This window comes from Danaus plexippus, chromosome 31 (genome assembly GCF_018135715.1).
Source record: "Danaus plexippus chromosome 31, MEX_DaPlex, whole genome shotgun sequence".
Classification (NCBI taxonomy): Eukaryota; Metazoa; Arthropoda; class Insecta; order Lepidoptera; family Nymphalidae; genus Danaus; species Danaus plexippus.
The window spans coordinates 1,058,076-1,077,566 of NC_083558.1; the positions used below are offsets into that span (position 1 = coordinate 1,058,076).

The following is a 19,491-nucleotide window of genomic DNA, read 5'->3' on the forward strand; positions in this document are numbered from 1 at the left end:
ACATAACTGTAAGCAGTTCGTCCAACACACCAAGCACCCTGTCCCTGGCCAGCTGACGAAATCAGAAGCTATGAATACTAAGACCATTTCTACAGTTAAGGCAGGATAAAAAAATAATCATCTTGACAACGACGAGATTTCTGTAAGCGCTGGACATCGCTGCAACTGGTTTTGTGGAAATGAAGGACGCCATTTATGACGCTGTTGGTGGGGAACGGCAAATCAAGGGAGTGGAATTTTCTCCAAATCCTTCAAATCCAATTATGATTTAATATGATTTGTCTTTTTTTTCCGCTGAGTCTATTGATGACGCTAGACATCACGATCAAAACTCGTTTAAACTCCTCATCCTGTTCCGACTTTCCACTTCTATTTGTCGCCAATGTCCTGGACATGGTGTCAGGCAGAATATTTTACGTCTAAGCTCCGATTTTATTATTATTTTTTTTAATGATTCTATTGAACCTCCTTGCGCGAATCCGTTTCGCGCTTGGCCAGTTCTTATAAAGGTTCCATGGGGTTCGAAATAAAACAAGCAATGCTCTGGATCGTTATAATAAAGCTGTATAAAGTGTACGAAACGACCGTCAGTCGGGTAAATGTATATTGAGACGAGTATATAATAAGATATGTCTATCAAAATATAAACATTCGTGAAAAATGTCGGGCTACGAATAAGTTTGGGGAAATACGTATAATATGAAAATATTTATGGCCAGCCTTAGTTTTTTTATTGCGTTTTAGAGCTTGCTGTTCGGCAAAATACGCTTCGCTTCCCTCAGACCGGTTTCGCTGGCGCCGTGAACGGTCGAAAAGTGATTGCTATTCGTCGCCTCACCCGCGAATAGGACTTTTAGGGCTCCGGTGGAATCTCTCAGGGGAGCTTCCAAGGTGGCCCTAGCATCAGGATAGTCAGTGACTACGAGGTTGTCGTAGGTGTAACTGCCTCTGGTATACGGGTTAGAGAACCACTTGGACATCAATATGCCAGTCGGCTCCGGGATATCCGCGACCTTCCCCATGAATCTCCTTATCAGTTCCATTGACTTCTTCATCACGACGTCACTTGGCATGGCCTCCACCTAGAATATTATATCAAATTAATCATCCTACCTATAGATTAATAGTTAATTTCCATATAACCAAAATTTAGTAATAAATAAAGCATGCGTGTGACCTATACCAATATTTTTAGGGCCCAAACATGTGCCAATTTTGTTATATGTAAATACAAGACCAGTTTAATGAGAACCTTTTAGGGGACCATGTGTTCCTGTGGTTCGTTTCTTTATTAATAGTTAAATATATTACAAGCCATTGATATTTTGTCATATAATATGGAGCAAGCAACGATAACACACCAAAAGCCCATGTATCCCGCTCGTCCAGAGGGTCAACACGTTAGTATTGCTCAACGGAGTGCTGGCGCCGAAAATCTTTGTTGTCCAGCCGTCTTCGGGACAAACGCGCGCCTTGTCCTCAGACTTCCAAAGGAAACCGTAGAAGTTACCGCTCGGAAGGTCTAATTTATCGAATTTCAACATAATCTTGTTCATAACTCCTATAGGAATCACGTTGATTGCTTTAATTTTTCCCGCCGGCAGCGACGGTTCGAATAGACTCGTTTTTCTGCAAGAGATTTCTTCGTGATAGACAACAGACAGCAAAATGTTTACAGAATTTAAATTATGCAGTTATGACGTAGTTTCGGAGCCCTAAAATTGGGCTCAGAGAAAAAAATCAAAAGGTGAAGTATAGTCCATACTATGTAATTAGATAGAATTATATAAAGAGCGTACATTTTTTCTATTATGTATTTCGTGTGGACATAGCATACTTTACTAAAAAAACTATATTAATACGAGTACCACTTGTACGTGGCCAAAAAAAAAAAATGAAATATGGTCCTAAATTTACGCAACACGAAATAGGAAGACAAAACTTCCTGAGGAAATATAAATAACTTAAAAAAATAATGAAATGGAATACACATATAGAAAATTAAGAAACGCTTCAGTAACTAAATCCCTAACACCCTGAAATAACACTATACGATTTTTTTTAAATTTTTTATCGTCAGCTCGCCTTCACCAACCTGTATCGGTGCATGCAAGGAAAAAAAATCCACATGAAATTTTATAAATACATGCATGCAATAAACATAACATGAAAACAATGATTTTACTTAAAAATCATTTTTACCTTTTATTGCCCATTAGTTTTCCTTTTTTAATCATTTGGAAATTTAATTTTAATTTATGAGATTACACAAACAGGAAGTTATCAAATATTGTCTATAATGTTAGCGCCCAAATCAAACAATCCTATATGATTACTCATAAATGTCACCGTGCCACCTTATACCAGTTAGTCCTATTTGTACGCCGATACCCACCACTAATAGCCCATTAAGAAATTTTCCCTAATTTATACCATTAGTCCCATTCTGGGGACGACATATTTTACATCTAACACCAACGATCCCCATTCACTGACCAGTCTAGTTGTATCGCCGGAGGTCCACAGAGTTATTGTATTGTTAGAGCCCTTGGGCTGCGTCAATCCTAATATCTTGGTCAACCAATTCTCACACTTCAACTTATCGGATCTAGACCAGAAAAACAGGAAATTCCCATCCATGGGCCACCATTTTTGGGGGAAGGATAATATAATTTTCCCTATAACTCCCATGGAGAGCTTCTCTATGGTCGTAACTTTATCTTCAGGTAACTGTGGCACAAATAACGTCTTATATCTGGAAGTCATATTTTTCTTAACTAATATTTAAAACTTTTTTTTGCGCAACCTACATTTGGTTGGACATTTACCGTCCAAAACCTAAATTTCGATTATTTATTTCACTAGCTAACATTTTCCGAATATTTTACTCGAAATGGGCATAAAAAAATTGTTCTTATATGAAAATCTCAAGACTATAGTCCGTTTTATATGTCTGCTATAACAATCAAGGTTATGTGCGGAAATCTATATAATATTATGTAATTAATATTTTTTTATTAAATATTAATTCTTTGGGCGTAACTATCCTTTGTCGACAAGCAGTTTTACGCATAGTTATATTATATATTTATTACTGAGGAAATGAATCAGTTAAAATATATATATATTATTGTTTCTCTTAAAAGAATATCAAACGAGAACGCTAAATAAAATCTACCATAGAGCTTAGACAACAGAAACAACAACACAAGTCCAAATATTGAACTATATGTGAGTTTTTACCAAATTCTGCTCATTTTTAGGGTAATCTGATATAAACTGACATCTAATGAGATCTAAGATTTTCGCGAGTATTCATTTAAATGAAACTAGTATTATTCGGATTTACTACGCGGATTTTATTATTTAAAAAACTACATAATCCCGACGTTTCGGTTACTTTGCAGCAACCGTGATGACGGGCAGACGAGGTGTGAATGTCACATTCACGTCGGGATTATGTAGTTTTTAAATAATAAAATCCGCGGAGTATATCCGAATAACACTAGTTTCATTTAACTGACATCTACATTAAGTATAAAGCAACAATTTTGGAGAACTTCATCCCAGCTTATAGCGTATTCTGTAAAACTCACCTCTCCTTCAACACTCCGAGTGACACCGTCACTATGACATTATCAGCGGTGAAGACACTTCCATCAGCACAGGTCACCTCAACGTCTCCAGACGAATCTCGCGGCCATTTTATTAATTTCACTTCTTTGTTCAATTTGATGTCCAACGTCGGCCAGCCGGGGCCGTTCTCATATGTGTTCTACAATGGTTGGAATAACTATAGATTGGAATTTGTAAATTTCTGTCTAAATTCACATTTTTTTTTAAGAACTACCTTCAATTAACGTCACTTAAAAATATCAACAAAAAAATCAAACAATAGTCGTGGACCAAGTCCACACCGATAACACAAAAATTGATATCTAAAACATCTCGCGGATTAATTTCGTCGGGTTCAATGACCTTGATGTACACAAACAGACTTAAAGCTATAGATATCTGACCTACCAGTAGAATATCGAAGAATGTCTTGTAACCATGCCTGTGCCAGCTCATATGCTGGTGACCTCCCAGTTCCCTGTAATTCGTCAAGGTGCTAACGTCGTACCAATCGTTAGAGGACTCTAAGTTGTCTACAATAAGGTCCATTATCGATAGGAACTCGCTCAAAAACTCACGATCGTGTACCAGTTCCGGATGTCTCTCTTTGATATACTCGTTCAACCTTAAAAATATTGCTCGTTTGAAAACAAAACTTCAATTTTTGACTGACTTTGCTTTTATAATTTAATAAATGAAAGTCACATAGAAAATATTCAATCTCTGAAAAATCTTGGATGATACACTATGGTACACTTCACGGTCATTCTCAGTACAGTGTCAATCTGTCACTATATGAAGAATACACTATTGTACACTTCACGGTAATTCTCAGTACAGTGTCAATCTGTCACTATATGAAGAATACACTATTGTACACTTCACGGTCATTCTCAGTACAGTGTCAATCTGTCACTATATGAAGAATACACTATTGTACACTTCACGGTCATTCTCAGTACAGTGTCAATCTGTCACTATATGAAGAATACACTATGGTACACTTCACGGTCATTCTCAGTACAGTGTCAATCTGTCACTATATGAAGAATACACTATTGTACACTTCACGGTCATTCTCAGTACAGTGTCAATCTGTCACTATATGAAGAATACACTATTGTACACTTCACGGTCATTCTCAGTACAGTGTCAATCTGTCACTATATGAAGAATACACAATTGTACACTATAGTAACAAAAGATGTAAATAGCAATAATTTTACTCACTTATCAGTCAGATATAAACCTAATGGCCTCGCTGGGCCTGTGATATTGGATGTCATTTCAAGGGCATAGTCGACCAATTCATTTATCAGTTCTGAGTTACCGGGAGTGCCGTCAGATTTATACACATTAAGGTAAATATCCTGTGGTAATACCATAACATTGTTATCTATAGCTGAATCATAGACAACACTGGGTTCCGTTCCGTGTATCCTGGAAAGATAATGTCTTGTCATATATTTCTACTATTGAAAATATGAAATAAATGTTGTTAGAATATTTTTGTTCTGTACATACCATTCAGCTCCGAGTTCAACGACCCCATCACCGAACGGCACGGTTTGGACTCGTCCTCCAATCCTGTCCTGTGCTTCTAAAGCTAAGACTCGTTTGCCGGCCTTAGCGAGTGCAGAAGCTGCAGTTGTACCGGCAGCACCGAGACCGATAACTATGGTGTCATATTTCATCATAGTGCTGGAAGAATGATTTCAATAGACATTCCTTAGAGATAAGAGTTTATAGCAAATAATGAACACAATATAACTATTAAGTGAGACATCGTAACAATCGTTACATAAATTTCATGTCAAAAATTTTCTATACAATAATTTTTGATACAATCTACTTGCCTATAGACTGTATAGGCTTCAATCTATAGTATAACAGACTAGGATTTCGCCAAGGAATCAATGACACGGACGGAATATTTAAATTTTGTTTTAATTTTAATATATTAAAAAAAAAAAAGTATCCTTCAGATGCTTTATACTTATTTAAATTCGTTTTAATGCGACATCAGTTTGAAATGATATTCCTAATAGGAATTATGTAAAAATAATCATTATAAAACATACCTCATAGTATTAGACAGTTATATAAACACGTTTCTTTAGAAACATCGAAAAAGACGTAAATTTATTTAAGTGTGATAAATTTACAGTCGGGAATGAATTTCTTGTATATAATGTGTAAAACTTAGACCATAGAATAATGAAAATTGATCGGGAATGTTAAGTGGGACTTAAGAATTGTATGAATACAGTTCCACAATTTTACCGACGTCATACATTACAAGCTTACATCGATATATCGTATATTAAGTTAAATTGAAGCTTTTTTTAAATCAAACAAGTTCAATGTAATCTTTATTTTACCTTCGCCCTTCCGTCACAGCTAACCTGACTACACACTCGCGCAGTTTGTTTATTGTAAACATAAATTATTATGCAAGTAAAAAGTGTTTCACACTGTAAATTTTAAACAAATAATGAATTATCTTTGTCGTGACGTAATCTAACACAAACGATAAACGAATCAGAGCAAGCTTTATAATAGTAAAACGAATTTGTTATACGATAAACCTGTTATTTAATGATCATCGTATTAAAATGTACTTAAATTACCTTTAACTCAGACGCTATATTTGAACTCACTTATAATAAATTAAAATAACATTATACTGTAATGCAATTAAATTGTATTTATATATTATTGGTTAGTTGTTTTAAATGTGGCCTTCATCCGCGTGAAGACGATTTATTTATTATTATAGTGGTCGCGTTGAACTAATGTCAAACGATAACCCGTGACAGTCACATTGTAATTTTGTGAGCACTTACACGCGGGGCTATTGAGATAAACTTGTGTCTAATGTGTTATTTAATAGAAATATAGTTATATAACAAAATATAATAAAAAAAAATTAAAAATCTTCCTTCTAATTAATTATTTTAAATAATATGTATGTTTTTTTTTAGTTTTCAGAGGAAAAGGACCTAAGGTCCTAAATTTTAAGACGTAAGATAAAGTTTAAATATTTATATACTATTGCTTTTAGCATTTTGAAGGTTATAAATAAATTTTTTTCAGAAATATTAAATCTGTTAAGAATATATATGAAAAAAGTACAATTCTAGAATAATTATTATTTATGTTATGTATTTCATACCAGCGCGGTAAAATTATAATGTTAATACCGTATGATTTAAACAAAACACATAATCCTTCTTAAAAATACTCACTCCGTGCATATTGCTGAACTGACAAACAATAAAATCAAATACACTTCACTGAGAGACGCCATGATGTCTATATGAATAATAAAATAAAACTGAACGGTTCTTATATAATAAATAAGTACATCCGATATTTTGTTTACAAAAACATATCTATAAATATGAGAAGATAAGTGAATTACTTATTCAATAGTGGATTACATCTATACAGCCGGATAAAAAATGAAACGAATGATTTTGTATGTGCTTGTATTAATTTTGTCGGAAAAAATTCTGGGCATTGAATTTTTTTTTTTTTTTTTGATAAAATTGTCGGAATAATTAATCATATTTGTTCCTCTCTAAGAAAAACGTGATTTTGTCTATCATTAAAAAATTTGATAAGCTTCTTTAAAGTTCATTTGTTGTAATTTGAATTACCTTTGTATAATATTAGACTTAGTTTTACATTTATTATACAGTATATATCTCCCATCTTTGCATCTAGTTGAATTTGTGTTGTTTTAGATCTACTAACAAAGTTCCAAATTGTGACTTCAGTCGAGGCTGTTAAATTTTATTTCCTTCAAAAGTTAATCCCGGATCGCGTCTCCTCCATTCTACACTACACTGGCAGAATGTACTGTGCACGTCTTTGCACGGATGATGGCCACATTTTAAACAAACAACGACAAAGTTCATTTATTTATTTATTTCTTTTTTATTGACACATCATGGACGTTCGGGAATACTTCTGGTTTAAGAATCAGAATAGTTTTTTGTAGTTGACAAAAAAAATCTCTTTAATTTTAAAATGCATATAAAAAAGCTATACTGATATTTTAAATAACTTTTAAAAATTGATATATTTTTCTGGTCAACATAAAAAATAGTATATTTTTACATGTTGACCATAAAATTCGATTATATTTCAAATTATAAGTTACCATTAAATTAAATTTATATTTTAACATTTGGATATTTCTTTTAACATTTAAATCACTTTCCATAATCTATAAATATATATTTATAATATAGTTGACGTCATAGCCATTTGATTTATTGCGCTGATATTTACAAATACTTGGCTGTTAAAGCGCTTCCTAGTGACAGCTATCAATGTTACTTGTAAATAACAATACTTTCTGTAAAAATATGGCCAGCCTTCTAAAAAGAAATTAATAGTACGTGGTATCCCTCCGCGTGGGAGATGTGAAAATTCGTTGACTTGAAGTTTCACTTCACAGTAGTCAAGATAATAATTAGTCTAACAAATAAAAACGTGGCAAAATTTTTCACGAGTCCAGTGTATTGAAGCCATAGCATAATAAATAAAAACAAACTAATATTGGTCCAGATAAGTCACCTTAAAATACCGCTGCTACGGCTTTTTGTTGTCCCAGGTCCACAGTCTAAAATATACTCTTCAAGATAATTCTTTCCGATAATTAAGACTAACAAGTATTGTTACAATAATACCCTCTCGGGTGGGACTAGTATTGTGGTATTAGTATTGTACTAAGTTCAGTCTGTATATAGCCTATGTGATTGGTTGTCTAATTATATATCAATTATATTTGAATAAAATGATTAAAAAGCCCTTACCCGTGCATATAGCTCGATTGCATATTGTGTTGTAAGGTCAATCGTATTAAATGTAAAAATGTATTTTATTATTTATTCTGACAAGCGTATAGTAAATACTAAGTAGTGCTTAAGATTAGTTTTTTTTTTTGATATAAGCAAATATTTATTACCAAAGGACTTGAAGGTTGACTTGAAGTAATTATAACAAGATATATTGTCAAAATCATTTATTTACAAATAATAATTACAATGAAATATACTTAAAAATTAATCTTAAATTTTATTTAGGAGATCTTCGTAACTATATCGACATATATATACAATATATTTATTAAATGGAGAGAATATTGGAATTAAGATTAAAAAAAAAAATATCGAAAAAAAAAAGCGGTAACTAAACAAGTGATTCTCCGTGACGGCTGTCAAATCGACGTTGATAAAAAGAAATTTATCTAGTAAGAATTGTATTTTATAATGGCTCAATTTAATTAAATTTATGTAAATTCTCATTTAAATATACAAATCAGTGTAACAGTGAATTATTTCGTGTCATATCAAAACATCTTTTCCCGCGTAATTTTGACATATTTGATTAAATTTTACTTTCATTGCACCATTCGCTTCCTAATGTATCAATCAGTATTTTATTAAATCATGGACAAAAAATAGTTGTTTTTTTTTTTCTTTGTTAACAAACAAGATATCAATGACCGCGAAGAATTTTCACGAAGCTAAACGAACGTTAAGTTCCCCAGTATATACAGACAAACCTCACGTGATGGGATCTAAACAAAATTAAACATCTAATGGTGATATTGGAAACGTAATATTGATTTTAATATCAAGTGTAGCATTGAATTATGGTGATTTTGGGTGATTGGGCAGGTTGGTGCAATGTTTAAGTATTTGCAATCACAAATCTCCCGGAGGCTGCCAGGTGACCGCTCTCATCTTCCTGTTAATTTCGAGTAGTATTAATTTACACCTGGCCAGCTGAGCTGGACGGAGCTGTGGTGTCGGATCCCGTGTTCTATCTGTTGTTGGTTCACGTTGTGCCCTACGCAGAGCTCTCCGTCTCCGTGCCCTGGCTGTAGCTTTAATGTTTGATAGCAAAAAAAACTTATATATATAAATTTATTAAATAAAAACTTACTAATAGTGTTATCAACTTAAAGTTTTCTTTGGTTATGGTAGTTTTATCTTGTACAATATAAATATATTTTAGAATTGTTGACATGTATATATATATTTTTAAATGAAGTTGCATTGTCTGTTTGTAATTTCAAATTAACATATACATGTATATACAATACCTACATCAATAAAGAGAAATTCAGTCCTTCTATTTGTATGTACCGGCTAATCTCATAAACAGCTGAACCAATTTTGATGAGAATTTCGTTGTCAAGTAAGTAATTTCATGAGGAGTAATCTAGACCTACTTACAAAGAACTTCAATAAGGAGGTTCCCTATTTGATTACATTATTGTTACTCCATCAAATACAGATCCTTGCTTTGGTTAGGTAGAGAGAGGAGCTTGGACGGTGAAGGTGAGCATTTAACGCGTTAGACAGGGACCCCTTAAACCTACACCAGGGTCGCAATCCCAGGCACTGTTGAAGCTAATCTCCCTGCAATAATGCACCCAGCACCTGCATGGTAAATCCATGGAATGATGAGAAGTCACGTCTCTGATTTTTTTTAATTTTTTGCCTGACACAGCATTGCCTTGAGGTAGTTCCACATTCACCAAATCAGAACTATCTAACACCTTATAAGTATAACGACGCTTACCCAAAAGGTTTTATATGCAAGCAAAGCCACAAGCACCTACTATAACTATCATAAAAATCAGGTTAAGATTACAGTGACAGTTTTATAGGGAAACATATACAACATATTTCAAATAACTGAGCATAACATAAGCAATTTTTTAGTGAAAGTCCTATCAAAATCAGTCCAACCGTTACAGAGATTAGCCGGGACATGTAGACTGACAACTGTTTGTATTTATATGAAAACTTTTAGTCCGATTAAACTTTGACACGTCAAAAGAAAAAAAATTGTTATACTTGCTCGGTATTGGTAAATGCTATGATGTTAAGTATAAGGTGGGCAGATCACCTTATACTAGGTTCGGTCACAGTCTTGCCACTTAGCACAATACATATTACGAATTTAATATAGATTTTAGAATACAACAATTACATAGATAATAAAAGCAAATGTTACATTAGAACCTTTTTCGAGTTAAAAATTACAATAAAATAATATTTTATCTGTTAAATTTCTATAAAAAAATATCCTAATGTCACTATATTTATAATTAAAGTTAATTAATACACATATATTCTCACCACTTTCAATCTTTCCTTTCCCTTTATAATCGTCATCGCTGTATGTCTTCGATATAATCCTTTTCTTTGGACTCTGGAATAAAATTCGGAGGTCAATGACACTATTCAACAATAATCACAGGACTAAACAGAATTACTTTACTATATAGATATTTATTAAAATTTTTCAAATATGAATGACGTCAGGAAGATTGTCATTCTAAAATAGCTATTCCTGCGTTCGGGAATCATACTGCAGTACTATCTGTGTATAATAAAATTAGTATTATAATTTAATTCAAGATTTAAGACAAAATGCACATTTTAATAACATACATCAAACAAAGATTTTAATATGTATAAAAGTTTCATAAATTTTAATTAATTGCCACATATTTAATACATAGTTATCAATCTTATACACAATAACATACAGTAAAACCTCAACACAGTTTCACAGGAAGAATGTCAATCGACCTTCATACTTTTAATTAAAAAAACAAAGTAATAATTTGTTTTCAGCCAAGACATAAAAATAAATTTAATATTGATATATTATTATATTCTTAAATTATTATGAAGCAATGATTTATGATTATAAACTATGATTTTAACAAAATATACAATTATCTACTGATATTCCAAGTTTAATATATTCATTACAAAATGGTTCTGTAATTAAGACGCTAGGATTATAAATAAAAAAAATTAAAGGCTTTGTATTCCATTTCACAAACTCCCTCATGTTTCCTTCACACGGTACTCAAGACTATAACTCATTGAACAAATGAAAATATTGACATTGGCAGAATATTCGTTGATTCCACTGTGAGTGAAGCCATAGCATTTACAAATAAAAAAAAAACAAGAAAAAATTTCACTGATATTAATTAGTTTCATAGTTAATGTAGAACTAACGAACATTAGTATTAAGATATAATTATGATGATGATCTGGATTTTACCTTCCTCTTCTGCTTCTGGTAATGCTGGGCATCGTAGAACTGTGGCTGGGAGCGTCTCACACGACCTGTCCTGCGTTTGATATCTTCTAATGCTGGCAGGGAATCAGCCCCTTTTCTGGCTGAGAAGAATGTGTGACCACATTTACAAGACTTCGAAGCTACAGCCACCTGGAATTAAAAAATTTATTGGTTATATACATGCAATATTAAATAAAACTATAGTTTATATATTTTTTCTAAATTTTAATCTTAAATAGAAACACAAGTAATTAGTCAACCGCCATTTGTCAAATTAATAATATCATAACGTACGTATATATTTTTTTATAGTATACATAGATAGATTTTAAACTATTTAAAGTTTTTGTGATTTTTTTTACAACCTTAAATTAAGTTTTCTATATGAAACCTTTAAAAACACGTATAAATGAAGGCCATATTTGATACCTTTTCCTTTACAAAAAATATGCCATACCTGCATCTCACATTTTGGGCAGCTTTTCGCTATCATTTTATTCTTACCCATATCGAAATATTACTATCTTCGATGAATGTTAGGATATTAACATTTTATATGCTGTTTAAACTAGTATCAATGGATGAATCTAAATGGCTTGAACTTTCGTAAATCTATCATAACTTTCATAATAAAATAAAGGCAATTAAAAATAATCTAGATTAAATAATATTTAATCAGTTGATGCAAATATTACTATTTTAAAGTTGCCAGATGGTGCTGTAAATAAATAATTAAAATTTAATTAATTTTATGATATTTAAATTTTATAAAATAATCGGTGCAATGTATAAAAATAATTATTATATTTCTTCAATTAAATATTTAAAGTAAAACTAATAAATGGCCTGAACTGACAACACTGTGAATCAAACAGCTGGTCTCCATATATATTTATAATGAGTCCAAGTTTAATTCCATGTAATGAATTTTTACATTGTAAAGATTGAATAATTTGTAAATATAAAATATTAGGAGTGAGTTTGTGATGTACAAAAATTAAGTGAGAACAAACATTTCATAATAAAACATCGCATTTTTATTAATTAAAATTTTTATTTATACGTAAACTGTTTTTGTTGTGCGTAATAAAAAGGATGTATAATTGAAAACCATGGCTTACATTAGGGGTACGATGAAAAAAAGATTGAAAGTGCTAAGCAGTCTTAACAGCTATTGTATCTGCGATTATTGTTTAAGAAAATTCGAAAGCAAACCAATACTTATATCTCACATAGAAACGTGCGTCCAGGACAGAACGTGCAAAGTATGCAATATAATTTTCGAAAACGAAGGAATTTTCCTCGCTCACATAAGAAACGTACATATAAAGAGCGAAAAGTTGGATTTTACCAGTAGCCTTAACAAATATTGCTTGTGCAATCATTGCTCTAAAAAATTCCAAAATAAACTAAAGCTGGCGAAACATGTGGAAAACTGTATTGAAAACAGGACATGCAAGTGGTGCAATCTGGTGTTCAAGAATCGTGGGAATTTGGTTACTCATGCATATCACATACATGGAGATAGAAGGTATTATATATATATATTATATATATTTATGCATACATATAAATACACATACGGCCACACTTAAAGTCAAGCTATATTATTTTTTTTTGCTATATCTAAAGACATTACAGGTCTTATTTTGTTGGTAAAACTTTCAACTTTGGATCAGTACATCCGAGGAAATCATATGAAAGATATTTTTTCGTCATTTTTCTTATATGTATATATGTCTGTATGTCTTTTTGGTATAAGTCTATTGCTGATGGATTCCACTTCACCAAGTTCTGTATCTCATTGGCATTTGGCATTTTTGTCATGGCACTGTTCTATTATATTAAATGTCCAGGTGAATTATCAAGCAAAATTAGACCAACATATAAACATATTGGCTGCTGACTTACGGAGAGAAGCTTAAGAATCTCGCCTTAAGAGAAATAGCATAGGGGATCTTGAGTTAAGATTCGCAGACAAATGATGAGACTAGCATCACTGGATGAAAGACTCGGCTAAAGACAATTTAACACGGGAAACCTGACAAATGTTTAGATTATTGTTTAAGAAAACAGAATGCTAACCTGCAGGACACAATAATAAAAAAGAGGTTGTATTACAAAAGTTTGCCACATTCGACCTTCAAATGCACTTTTTATCCAATATCCTGGGTTACTGATAGGTGAGGTAGAAAAGTTCCCGGTGAAAGTAATCTCTGTCGGTATCAGCTAGCATCTGTGATTGAGTTTCGGTCGGTCAACGGTAAGGTTCTGGCATAGCTTTTAACTTCTGGAAGCCGCTGATAATGTAATTGCCTTGAGATTACTCCAGAAAGCATACCTCTAGTAACATCAGATGCCTAAGCGCCTTCGGTCTATCATTTGGATGTATTTTTGCCACAAAACGTTGTAGTACTGACTAGAAATGCAAACGAAGAATTGTTGTGAGTTATCTTAGGGACTATTTTATAGCTGTTTTGCGGAACTTGGCATAAGATGCAGACCTTTTCATCAGTCTCTTATCATGGCTACATTCTCGTTATAGTAAAAATGTCAGGATTCAGGGAGATCCTTAGGATCTTTGACGATGAGTAACATGAATTGTGAATTGGGTGGGTTACATTTTTTCAGTGATGATAATTAAAGAATCTTTTTAATAAGTCAGTTATGTTTAGAACCAGTCTGACTCAGGCTTGGGGTCTATAAAGGAGGATGTGGTTATGGGTTACGTCCCAGGATAGGATAAAACAGTTCAGGGGATGGATTCATAATAAGGGTTCCTGATGAATACTAAGGATACGCTTATTTGTTAGTCCTGTGCCGGTCATCCTGACCTGTTATTCTCTCATTTTCCCCCTATCCTATAAAATTTTGGGTCTATGTAATAACTCGCGTAAAAAAACACGAGAACATGTAATTAGTCAGTATAGTATTAAGAAATGCTACTGCCTAGTAAATGAATTCAATCATAAACAAAATTATTTGTCATTTCAAGTGAACATTTAATTTCAGCAACAAAAGGGAATCCAGACAGAACTTGGAGAAGATGACCTGTAAGCCCTGCAACAGAACTTTCTCAGAGTACTTCCGCTTGAAGTACCACATAAGGAGTGTCCACTTCAATCTGAAGCCGAGGCTATCAGAACGTGACTATATGGACATAAACCAGACCTGGTACGAAGGAGTTGCAAACACGAACGCTGTAGTCAAAATCAAGAAGATAGCTGATAACATGTTGATCATGAAAAGATATAAAGGGCACAAACCAGTTCAAATCCTGAAGAGAGACAAGGTTCTGGACCTCACGGATTCCTATCCTACTTACACCTCGAAACAGCAGATCAAATGCACTGTCTGCAAGCAGATGATGCTGAAACGAGATCTGAAGCTGCACTATGAAGAACGGCATACGCAGAACATCAAGCACGAATGCAGCAAATGCAAGGCTACTTTCAAGAGATCTTATTTCTACGCGCGTCATATCTGCTGCAAAGAAGAGGTGAAGACGGAACCCACATAATGGCTTTGTAGCTTTCCAAATGGGTCTTCGACAGCGCCGATAATAAAGTAAAGAAAGAATAGGTTTTTCCAGAAAATCAAACAATCATACAGACGATTCTATTAGGGACAATTATATGAAATGTATTTTCGAACGAACTGGTTATATGTTAGGCTTCCAAAATAAATTTGATTAAATAACGTGATATTGTTATATTTATATATTATTATAATAAAACACATGAATGTATTAAAATTGAAGTCAAGACTTATTACTTATTATATTATCTTAAATGTATTATAAATATCTTACAATAAATGGCACTATCTCGATTATCGATAAAGTTTTTTTATTTCATTCTAAACAAATTTAAATAAATGACACGACACGAAACTCCTCATCATTCCATGGATTCACCGTGCGGATCCCGGTCCATCGTTGTAGGGAGAGGAGCTTCAACAGCGCCTTGGACTTGCGAACCAGGTGTAGGTTTAAGAGGCCCCTATCTAACGCGTTAAACGCTCACCTCCACCGTCCAAACTCTCTATACCTAACCAAGTTTTAAAAGAAGCTACTAGGGCTTTTCTCTTAAAAAACACAAAGTTTTCCCGCCATAATCATTTTGACGTTTAATTTGACACACGTCATTTGTTTAAGCTACTAAGATTTAAAAAAAATTGTTCGTCCTAAAAATAAAAATGGATAGTTTTATTGAAGTAATGATTTGTTTGAGATTTAAAGATATATAGGGCATTGTAAGTAAATTCACTCAAAGCTTGAAGATCCATAACCTATGGAACCTCTAAAATCATATTTCCTTCACCATATTGATGGCAATTTATTGAAAGTAAGCAAAAACAATAGTATGGCGCCTTCATCATCATCATCATCATCATCAGCCTATCGGAGCCCACTGCTGAGCAAAGGCCTCTTCTCACATGGAGAAGGTAAGAGCATTAATCGCCACGCTTGCTCAAGACGGGTTGGCGATTTCAAACTTATAATTTGAAATTATAAGTCCAGGTTTCCTCATGATGTTTTCCTTCACCGTCAGTATATAACAATTAAACAAATATTGCATTAAAGTATCTTATTAAACATTCTTTGGTAACAGCGTTGTTGGATTAAAGAAACTATTATTACTTCAATCACAAAACAGCTGACTTTTTAAGGAAAAAATTTAAAACAGTACGACTTCTTGGTAAATCAATTGTTTATTTACAGTTTCCACAAATTAATGAATAATTACATCTAAAAAGCTATTTAAATAATCTCTCCTCCCCTCTCTTCTCTCCTCTACTCACCACACCTCTCCCTTCCTCGACACATTACACGGCTCCACAACTCGTCCGCCGCCAACTCACCCCTTAGCCATTACAGCTCTTCTTATTTTTATAACAATATTTTATTTGGTCGTTTGTGTTAAATAAGTTCTAAGTTTTTGAAATGCAAATGTAAAATTTGTATAACGAAGTATTAATAAACTATTGGACAGTGAATTATTACCTCATTTGGATTTACTCAATTTATAATATTTTGACTTCCAATTAATGTGTCTTAGCAAAATATATTGTTTTGTATATTTTAACGTTGTGAAGTCGTTTCTCTTTGATTTTTTTCAATTAAAAAAAAATGAATTAGAACCTCCTTTATTTTTAATTATACAAAAAAAAAAACAATTTTAATGTTATTAACTTTATTAAACAAGTATAACCCAACAAGAATTATAATTTGGTGTTAATATATTTGTCGCGCCGACAGCCTTCTCGTATCGAAAATATTCCTTTTCGTGTATTCGTTCATTATAATTGTTTTCAAACTACCCACTTCACCGATGTTAATAATTTTATTAATACATCAGGTGATTAGTTTTTTTTCAAGTACCCACAATTGTAATACAGAATTTACCATATAAAAGTCCAAGCATAATCGTACTGAACTCATTCTACATTGGTCGCTCTTAGGAGCCACAGTGGTAGAATCTCTGCTTTACAATTCTTGACATTCATTGTAAGAATTTGTTAGCAATAATCAAGTATCATTTTGAGTAAAGACTATCTTTGCTTCGAAATGGAAGCCTGTCCATCGTCATCGGTACTTAACGCCCAGACTCGAAATCCTTTTAAAGGACTAGGGTCTTGGCCAAGGTTCCACGAGGATCCCCTCGCTCTCACATATTTAATCCAACTTAAAATAGGTATTATGATCTTTTAATTCGCCTACAATAATATTAATTGAACTGTAAAAGGTATTAATGGTAAAGCGTTGTTATTTATTATATATTTTCAAAAAATAATACATCGATATAGATTTTAAAGTGACATTAGCTTCTCAATGACAGCATATTAAAAATAGCCTAAACATACTATGATAAATAAATATGAAATAGTAAATAAAAAGCCAAAATCGTTCATAAATGAGAGCTAAATAGTTCAGTTTTTTTTGTGATGTGTATTACTGTTAGCCCGGCAGTTTTTTACAGCGTCACGAAGGGAGGGCCACTGCTGAGACCGACCCGTTACAAAAAAACCTGAAGGGTCCGAAATAGTCCACACATACTTAGTTATATATATAACAGTGTATAAGGTATAAGTCTAGGGTAATGACATATTAGCGAGTACGAAAATATTTACAATATATTCAGCCAATGTCCCAAGATAGTTTTTATTTAAATAATTATCTAATATCACGTTTGAATTGGCCTTTCCTCGTCTATGATTTTAGTAAGAGCCTTGTGTCAAAACTAGATGCAAGCGTCGTAAAGGTTTTGAAGTTTCGGCTCGGGCTCGCGCTATCGGCTGATTCGTCAGCGTTGTTCAGGGATCGAAATAATTTTGGGATAAATCTAAAAAGGCCATCTGAGCTCTATAAACACCTAAGAGTTTCCAAGAGACATATTCTGGGGAAATCCCAGGATGACGTTATTACGTCACTCCTAAAAGACAATGCCCTTGAGCTAGAATCGAGACTTCAATTCCACAAGCAGTTTATGATAGGGGCACAAAGTAATAGAGTAGGGTTAGGATCAAGTAGGAAGGCCAAAGATACGGATATATTGAAGACCTTTATTCGGCTAAACGAGAATTCTAAATATAAGATCCATGCAATGAGCTTAGAAATGCAGAATGAGTGGCTACACATTTTTGCATCCCATTAGCACAAAAATGACGCACTTTAATTCATGATTGGTCGCCATTGGTCGCCAGCACTGCTAAAATTTTACCTCAAAGCGTTCCAGATGACTCTCCCAGATCAGAGTAATTTAGTAAGATGGGGCAAAGGTACCGAAAAAACTTGCTACATCTGCGGGGAGGCAGTTGGAACGGCTAAGCACTTGCTGGTGGGATGTAGGGTACTCCTGGATAGCGGTCAATACTCTACAACGTCGTCACGATAGGGTTTTAAAAATCATACGTGAAGCGGTTAGTCTATCGATAGCAAGAGCGCAAAAAGAAATAACCACGAACCAACGATCAATAGGTTTTGTGAGAGAAGGCACTAGGGCTACAAAATCAACCGTCAAGCCTTACTCTATTATTAAAGCGGCTTCGGATTGGACATTAATCATGGACACATATGAGAAGCAATATAAGATCCCAGAGGATATTTGTGCGTCGGCCTCTAGACCGGACATATTTTTATATTCGCGAATTTTAAAGCGCGTTGTATTAATGGAGCTCACGGTTCCTTGGGAAACCAATATCTCCAAAGACCATGCCATCAAGGTCAACAAGTATTACGAGCTCAATAAGAATATGTTCGTTGTAAATTTGTACGTGGTAGAAGTAGGAGCGAGAGGTATAACAGCCAAATCTCTCTACAACCTGCTAAAAGACTTAGGCCTGCCAAGAACTAACATCAGTTCATTCTTGGAACGTACGTCGAAGGCAGCCCTAGCAGGTTCGTTTCATATTTGGTTAGGTAGAGAGAGGAGCTTGGACAGTGGAGGTGAGCGTTTAACCCGCGTTAGATAGGGGCAACTTAAACCTACACCTGGGTCGCAAGTCCCAGGCACTGTTGAAGCTCCTCTCCTTGCAACAATGTACCCGGCACCAGCACGGTGAATCCATGGAATGCTGAGAGGTTTCGTCTATAGAAATACAGAACTGTATAAAGGGCTGTATACTCTTCGACTATGGCAATAATAAAAATTTGTTACAATAGTTTTTGTATATTATAAATACATATATAAAACAACAAAATGTAATAGAAGTAATGTTATACAAACATTCAACATTTTTAGAAAAAAT

The 19,491-nt window shown here is 33.5% G+C and overlaps 3 protein-coding genes across 8 annotated transcripts; 1 reads left to right on the forward strand and 2 right to left on the reverse strand.

Annotated features, from left to right (window-relative positions):
• Positions 1–539: 539 nt before the first annotated feature.
• Positions 540–7,020, reverse strand: LOC116778345 (spermine oxidase-like). 6 transcript variants are annotated; one of them, XM_061525837.1, is made up of 7 exons: positions 6,864–7,019; positions 5,140–5,316; positions 4,846–5,055; positions 4,024–4,240; positions 3,597–3,775; positions 1,362–1,629; positions 540–1,082 (listed from the first exon to the last, which is right to left on the reverse strand). In XM_061525837.1, exons 1-7 carry the CDS (start codon positions 6,923–6,925, stop codon positions 741–743), a joined length of 1,455 nt encoding a protein of 484 aa, XP_061381821.1. In that variant the 5' UTR covers positions 6,926–7,019; the 3' UTR covers positions 540–740. The 6 variants fall into 6 exon arrangements, with proteins under 6 accessions (XP_061381821.1, XP_032528213.2, XP_061381824.1 ...); XM_032672322.2 differs by lacking the exon at positions 1,362–1,629 and adding an exon at positions 2,497–2,755; XM_061525840.1 differs by lacking the exon at positions 6,864–7,019 and adding an exon at positions 6,246–6,411.
• A 2,033-nt stretch (positions 7,021–9,053) lies between these two features.
• On the reverse strand, positions 9,054–12,402 carry LOC116778503 (UPF0547 protein C16orf87-like). The gene is made up of 4 exons (XM_032672526.2): positions 12,200–12,402; positions 11,725–11,892; positions 10,782–10,854; positions 9,054–9,517 (listed from the first exon to the last, which is right to left on the reverse strand). The coding sequence occupies exons 1-4, from the start codon at positions 12,248–12,250 to the stop codon at positions 9,336–9,338; spliced, it is 474 nt and encodes a 157-aa protein (XP_032528417.1). The 5' UTR covers positions 12,251–12,402; the 3' UTR covers positions 9,054–9,335.
• Positions 12,403–12,634: 232 nt separating this feature from the next.
• LOC116778495 (zinc finger protein 34-like) lies at positions 12,635–15,576 on the forward strand. The gene is made up of 2 exons (XM_032672514.2): positions 12,635–13,273; positions 14,755–15,576. Exons 1-2 carry the CDS (start codon positions 12,855–12,857, stop codon positions 15,260–15,262), a joined length of 927 nt encoding a protein of 308 aa, XP_032528405.1. The 5' UTR covers positions 12,635–12,854; the 3' UTR covers positions 15,263–15,576.
• Positions 15,577–19,491: the final 3,915 nt, after the last annotated feature.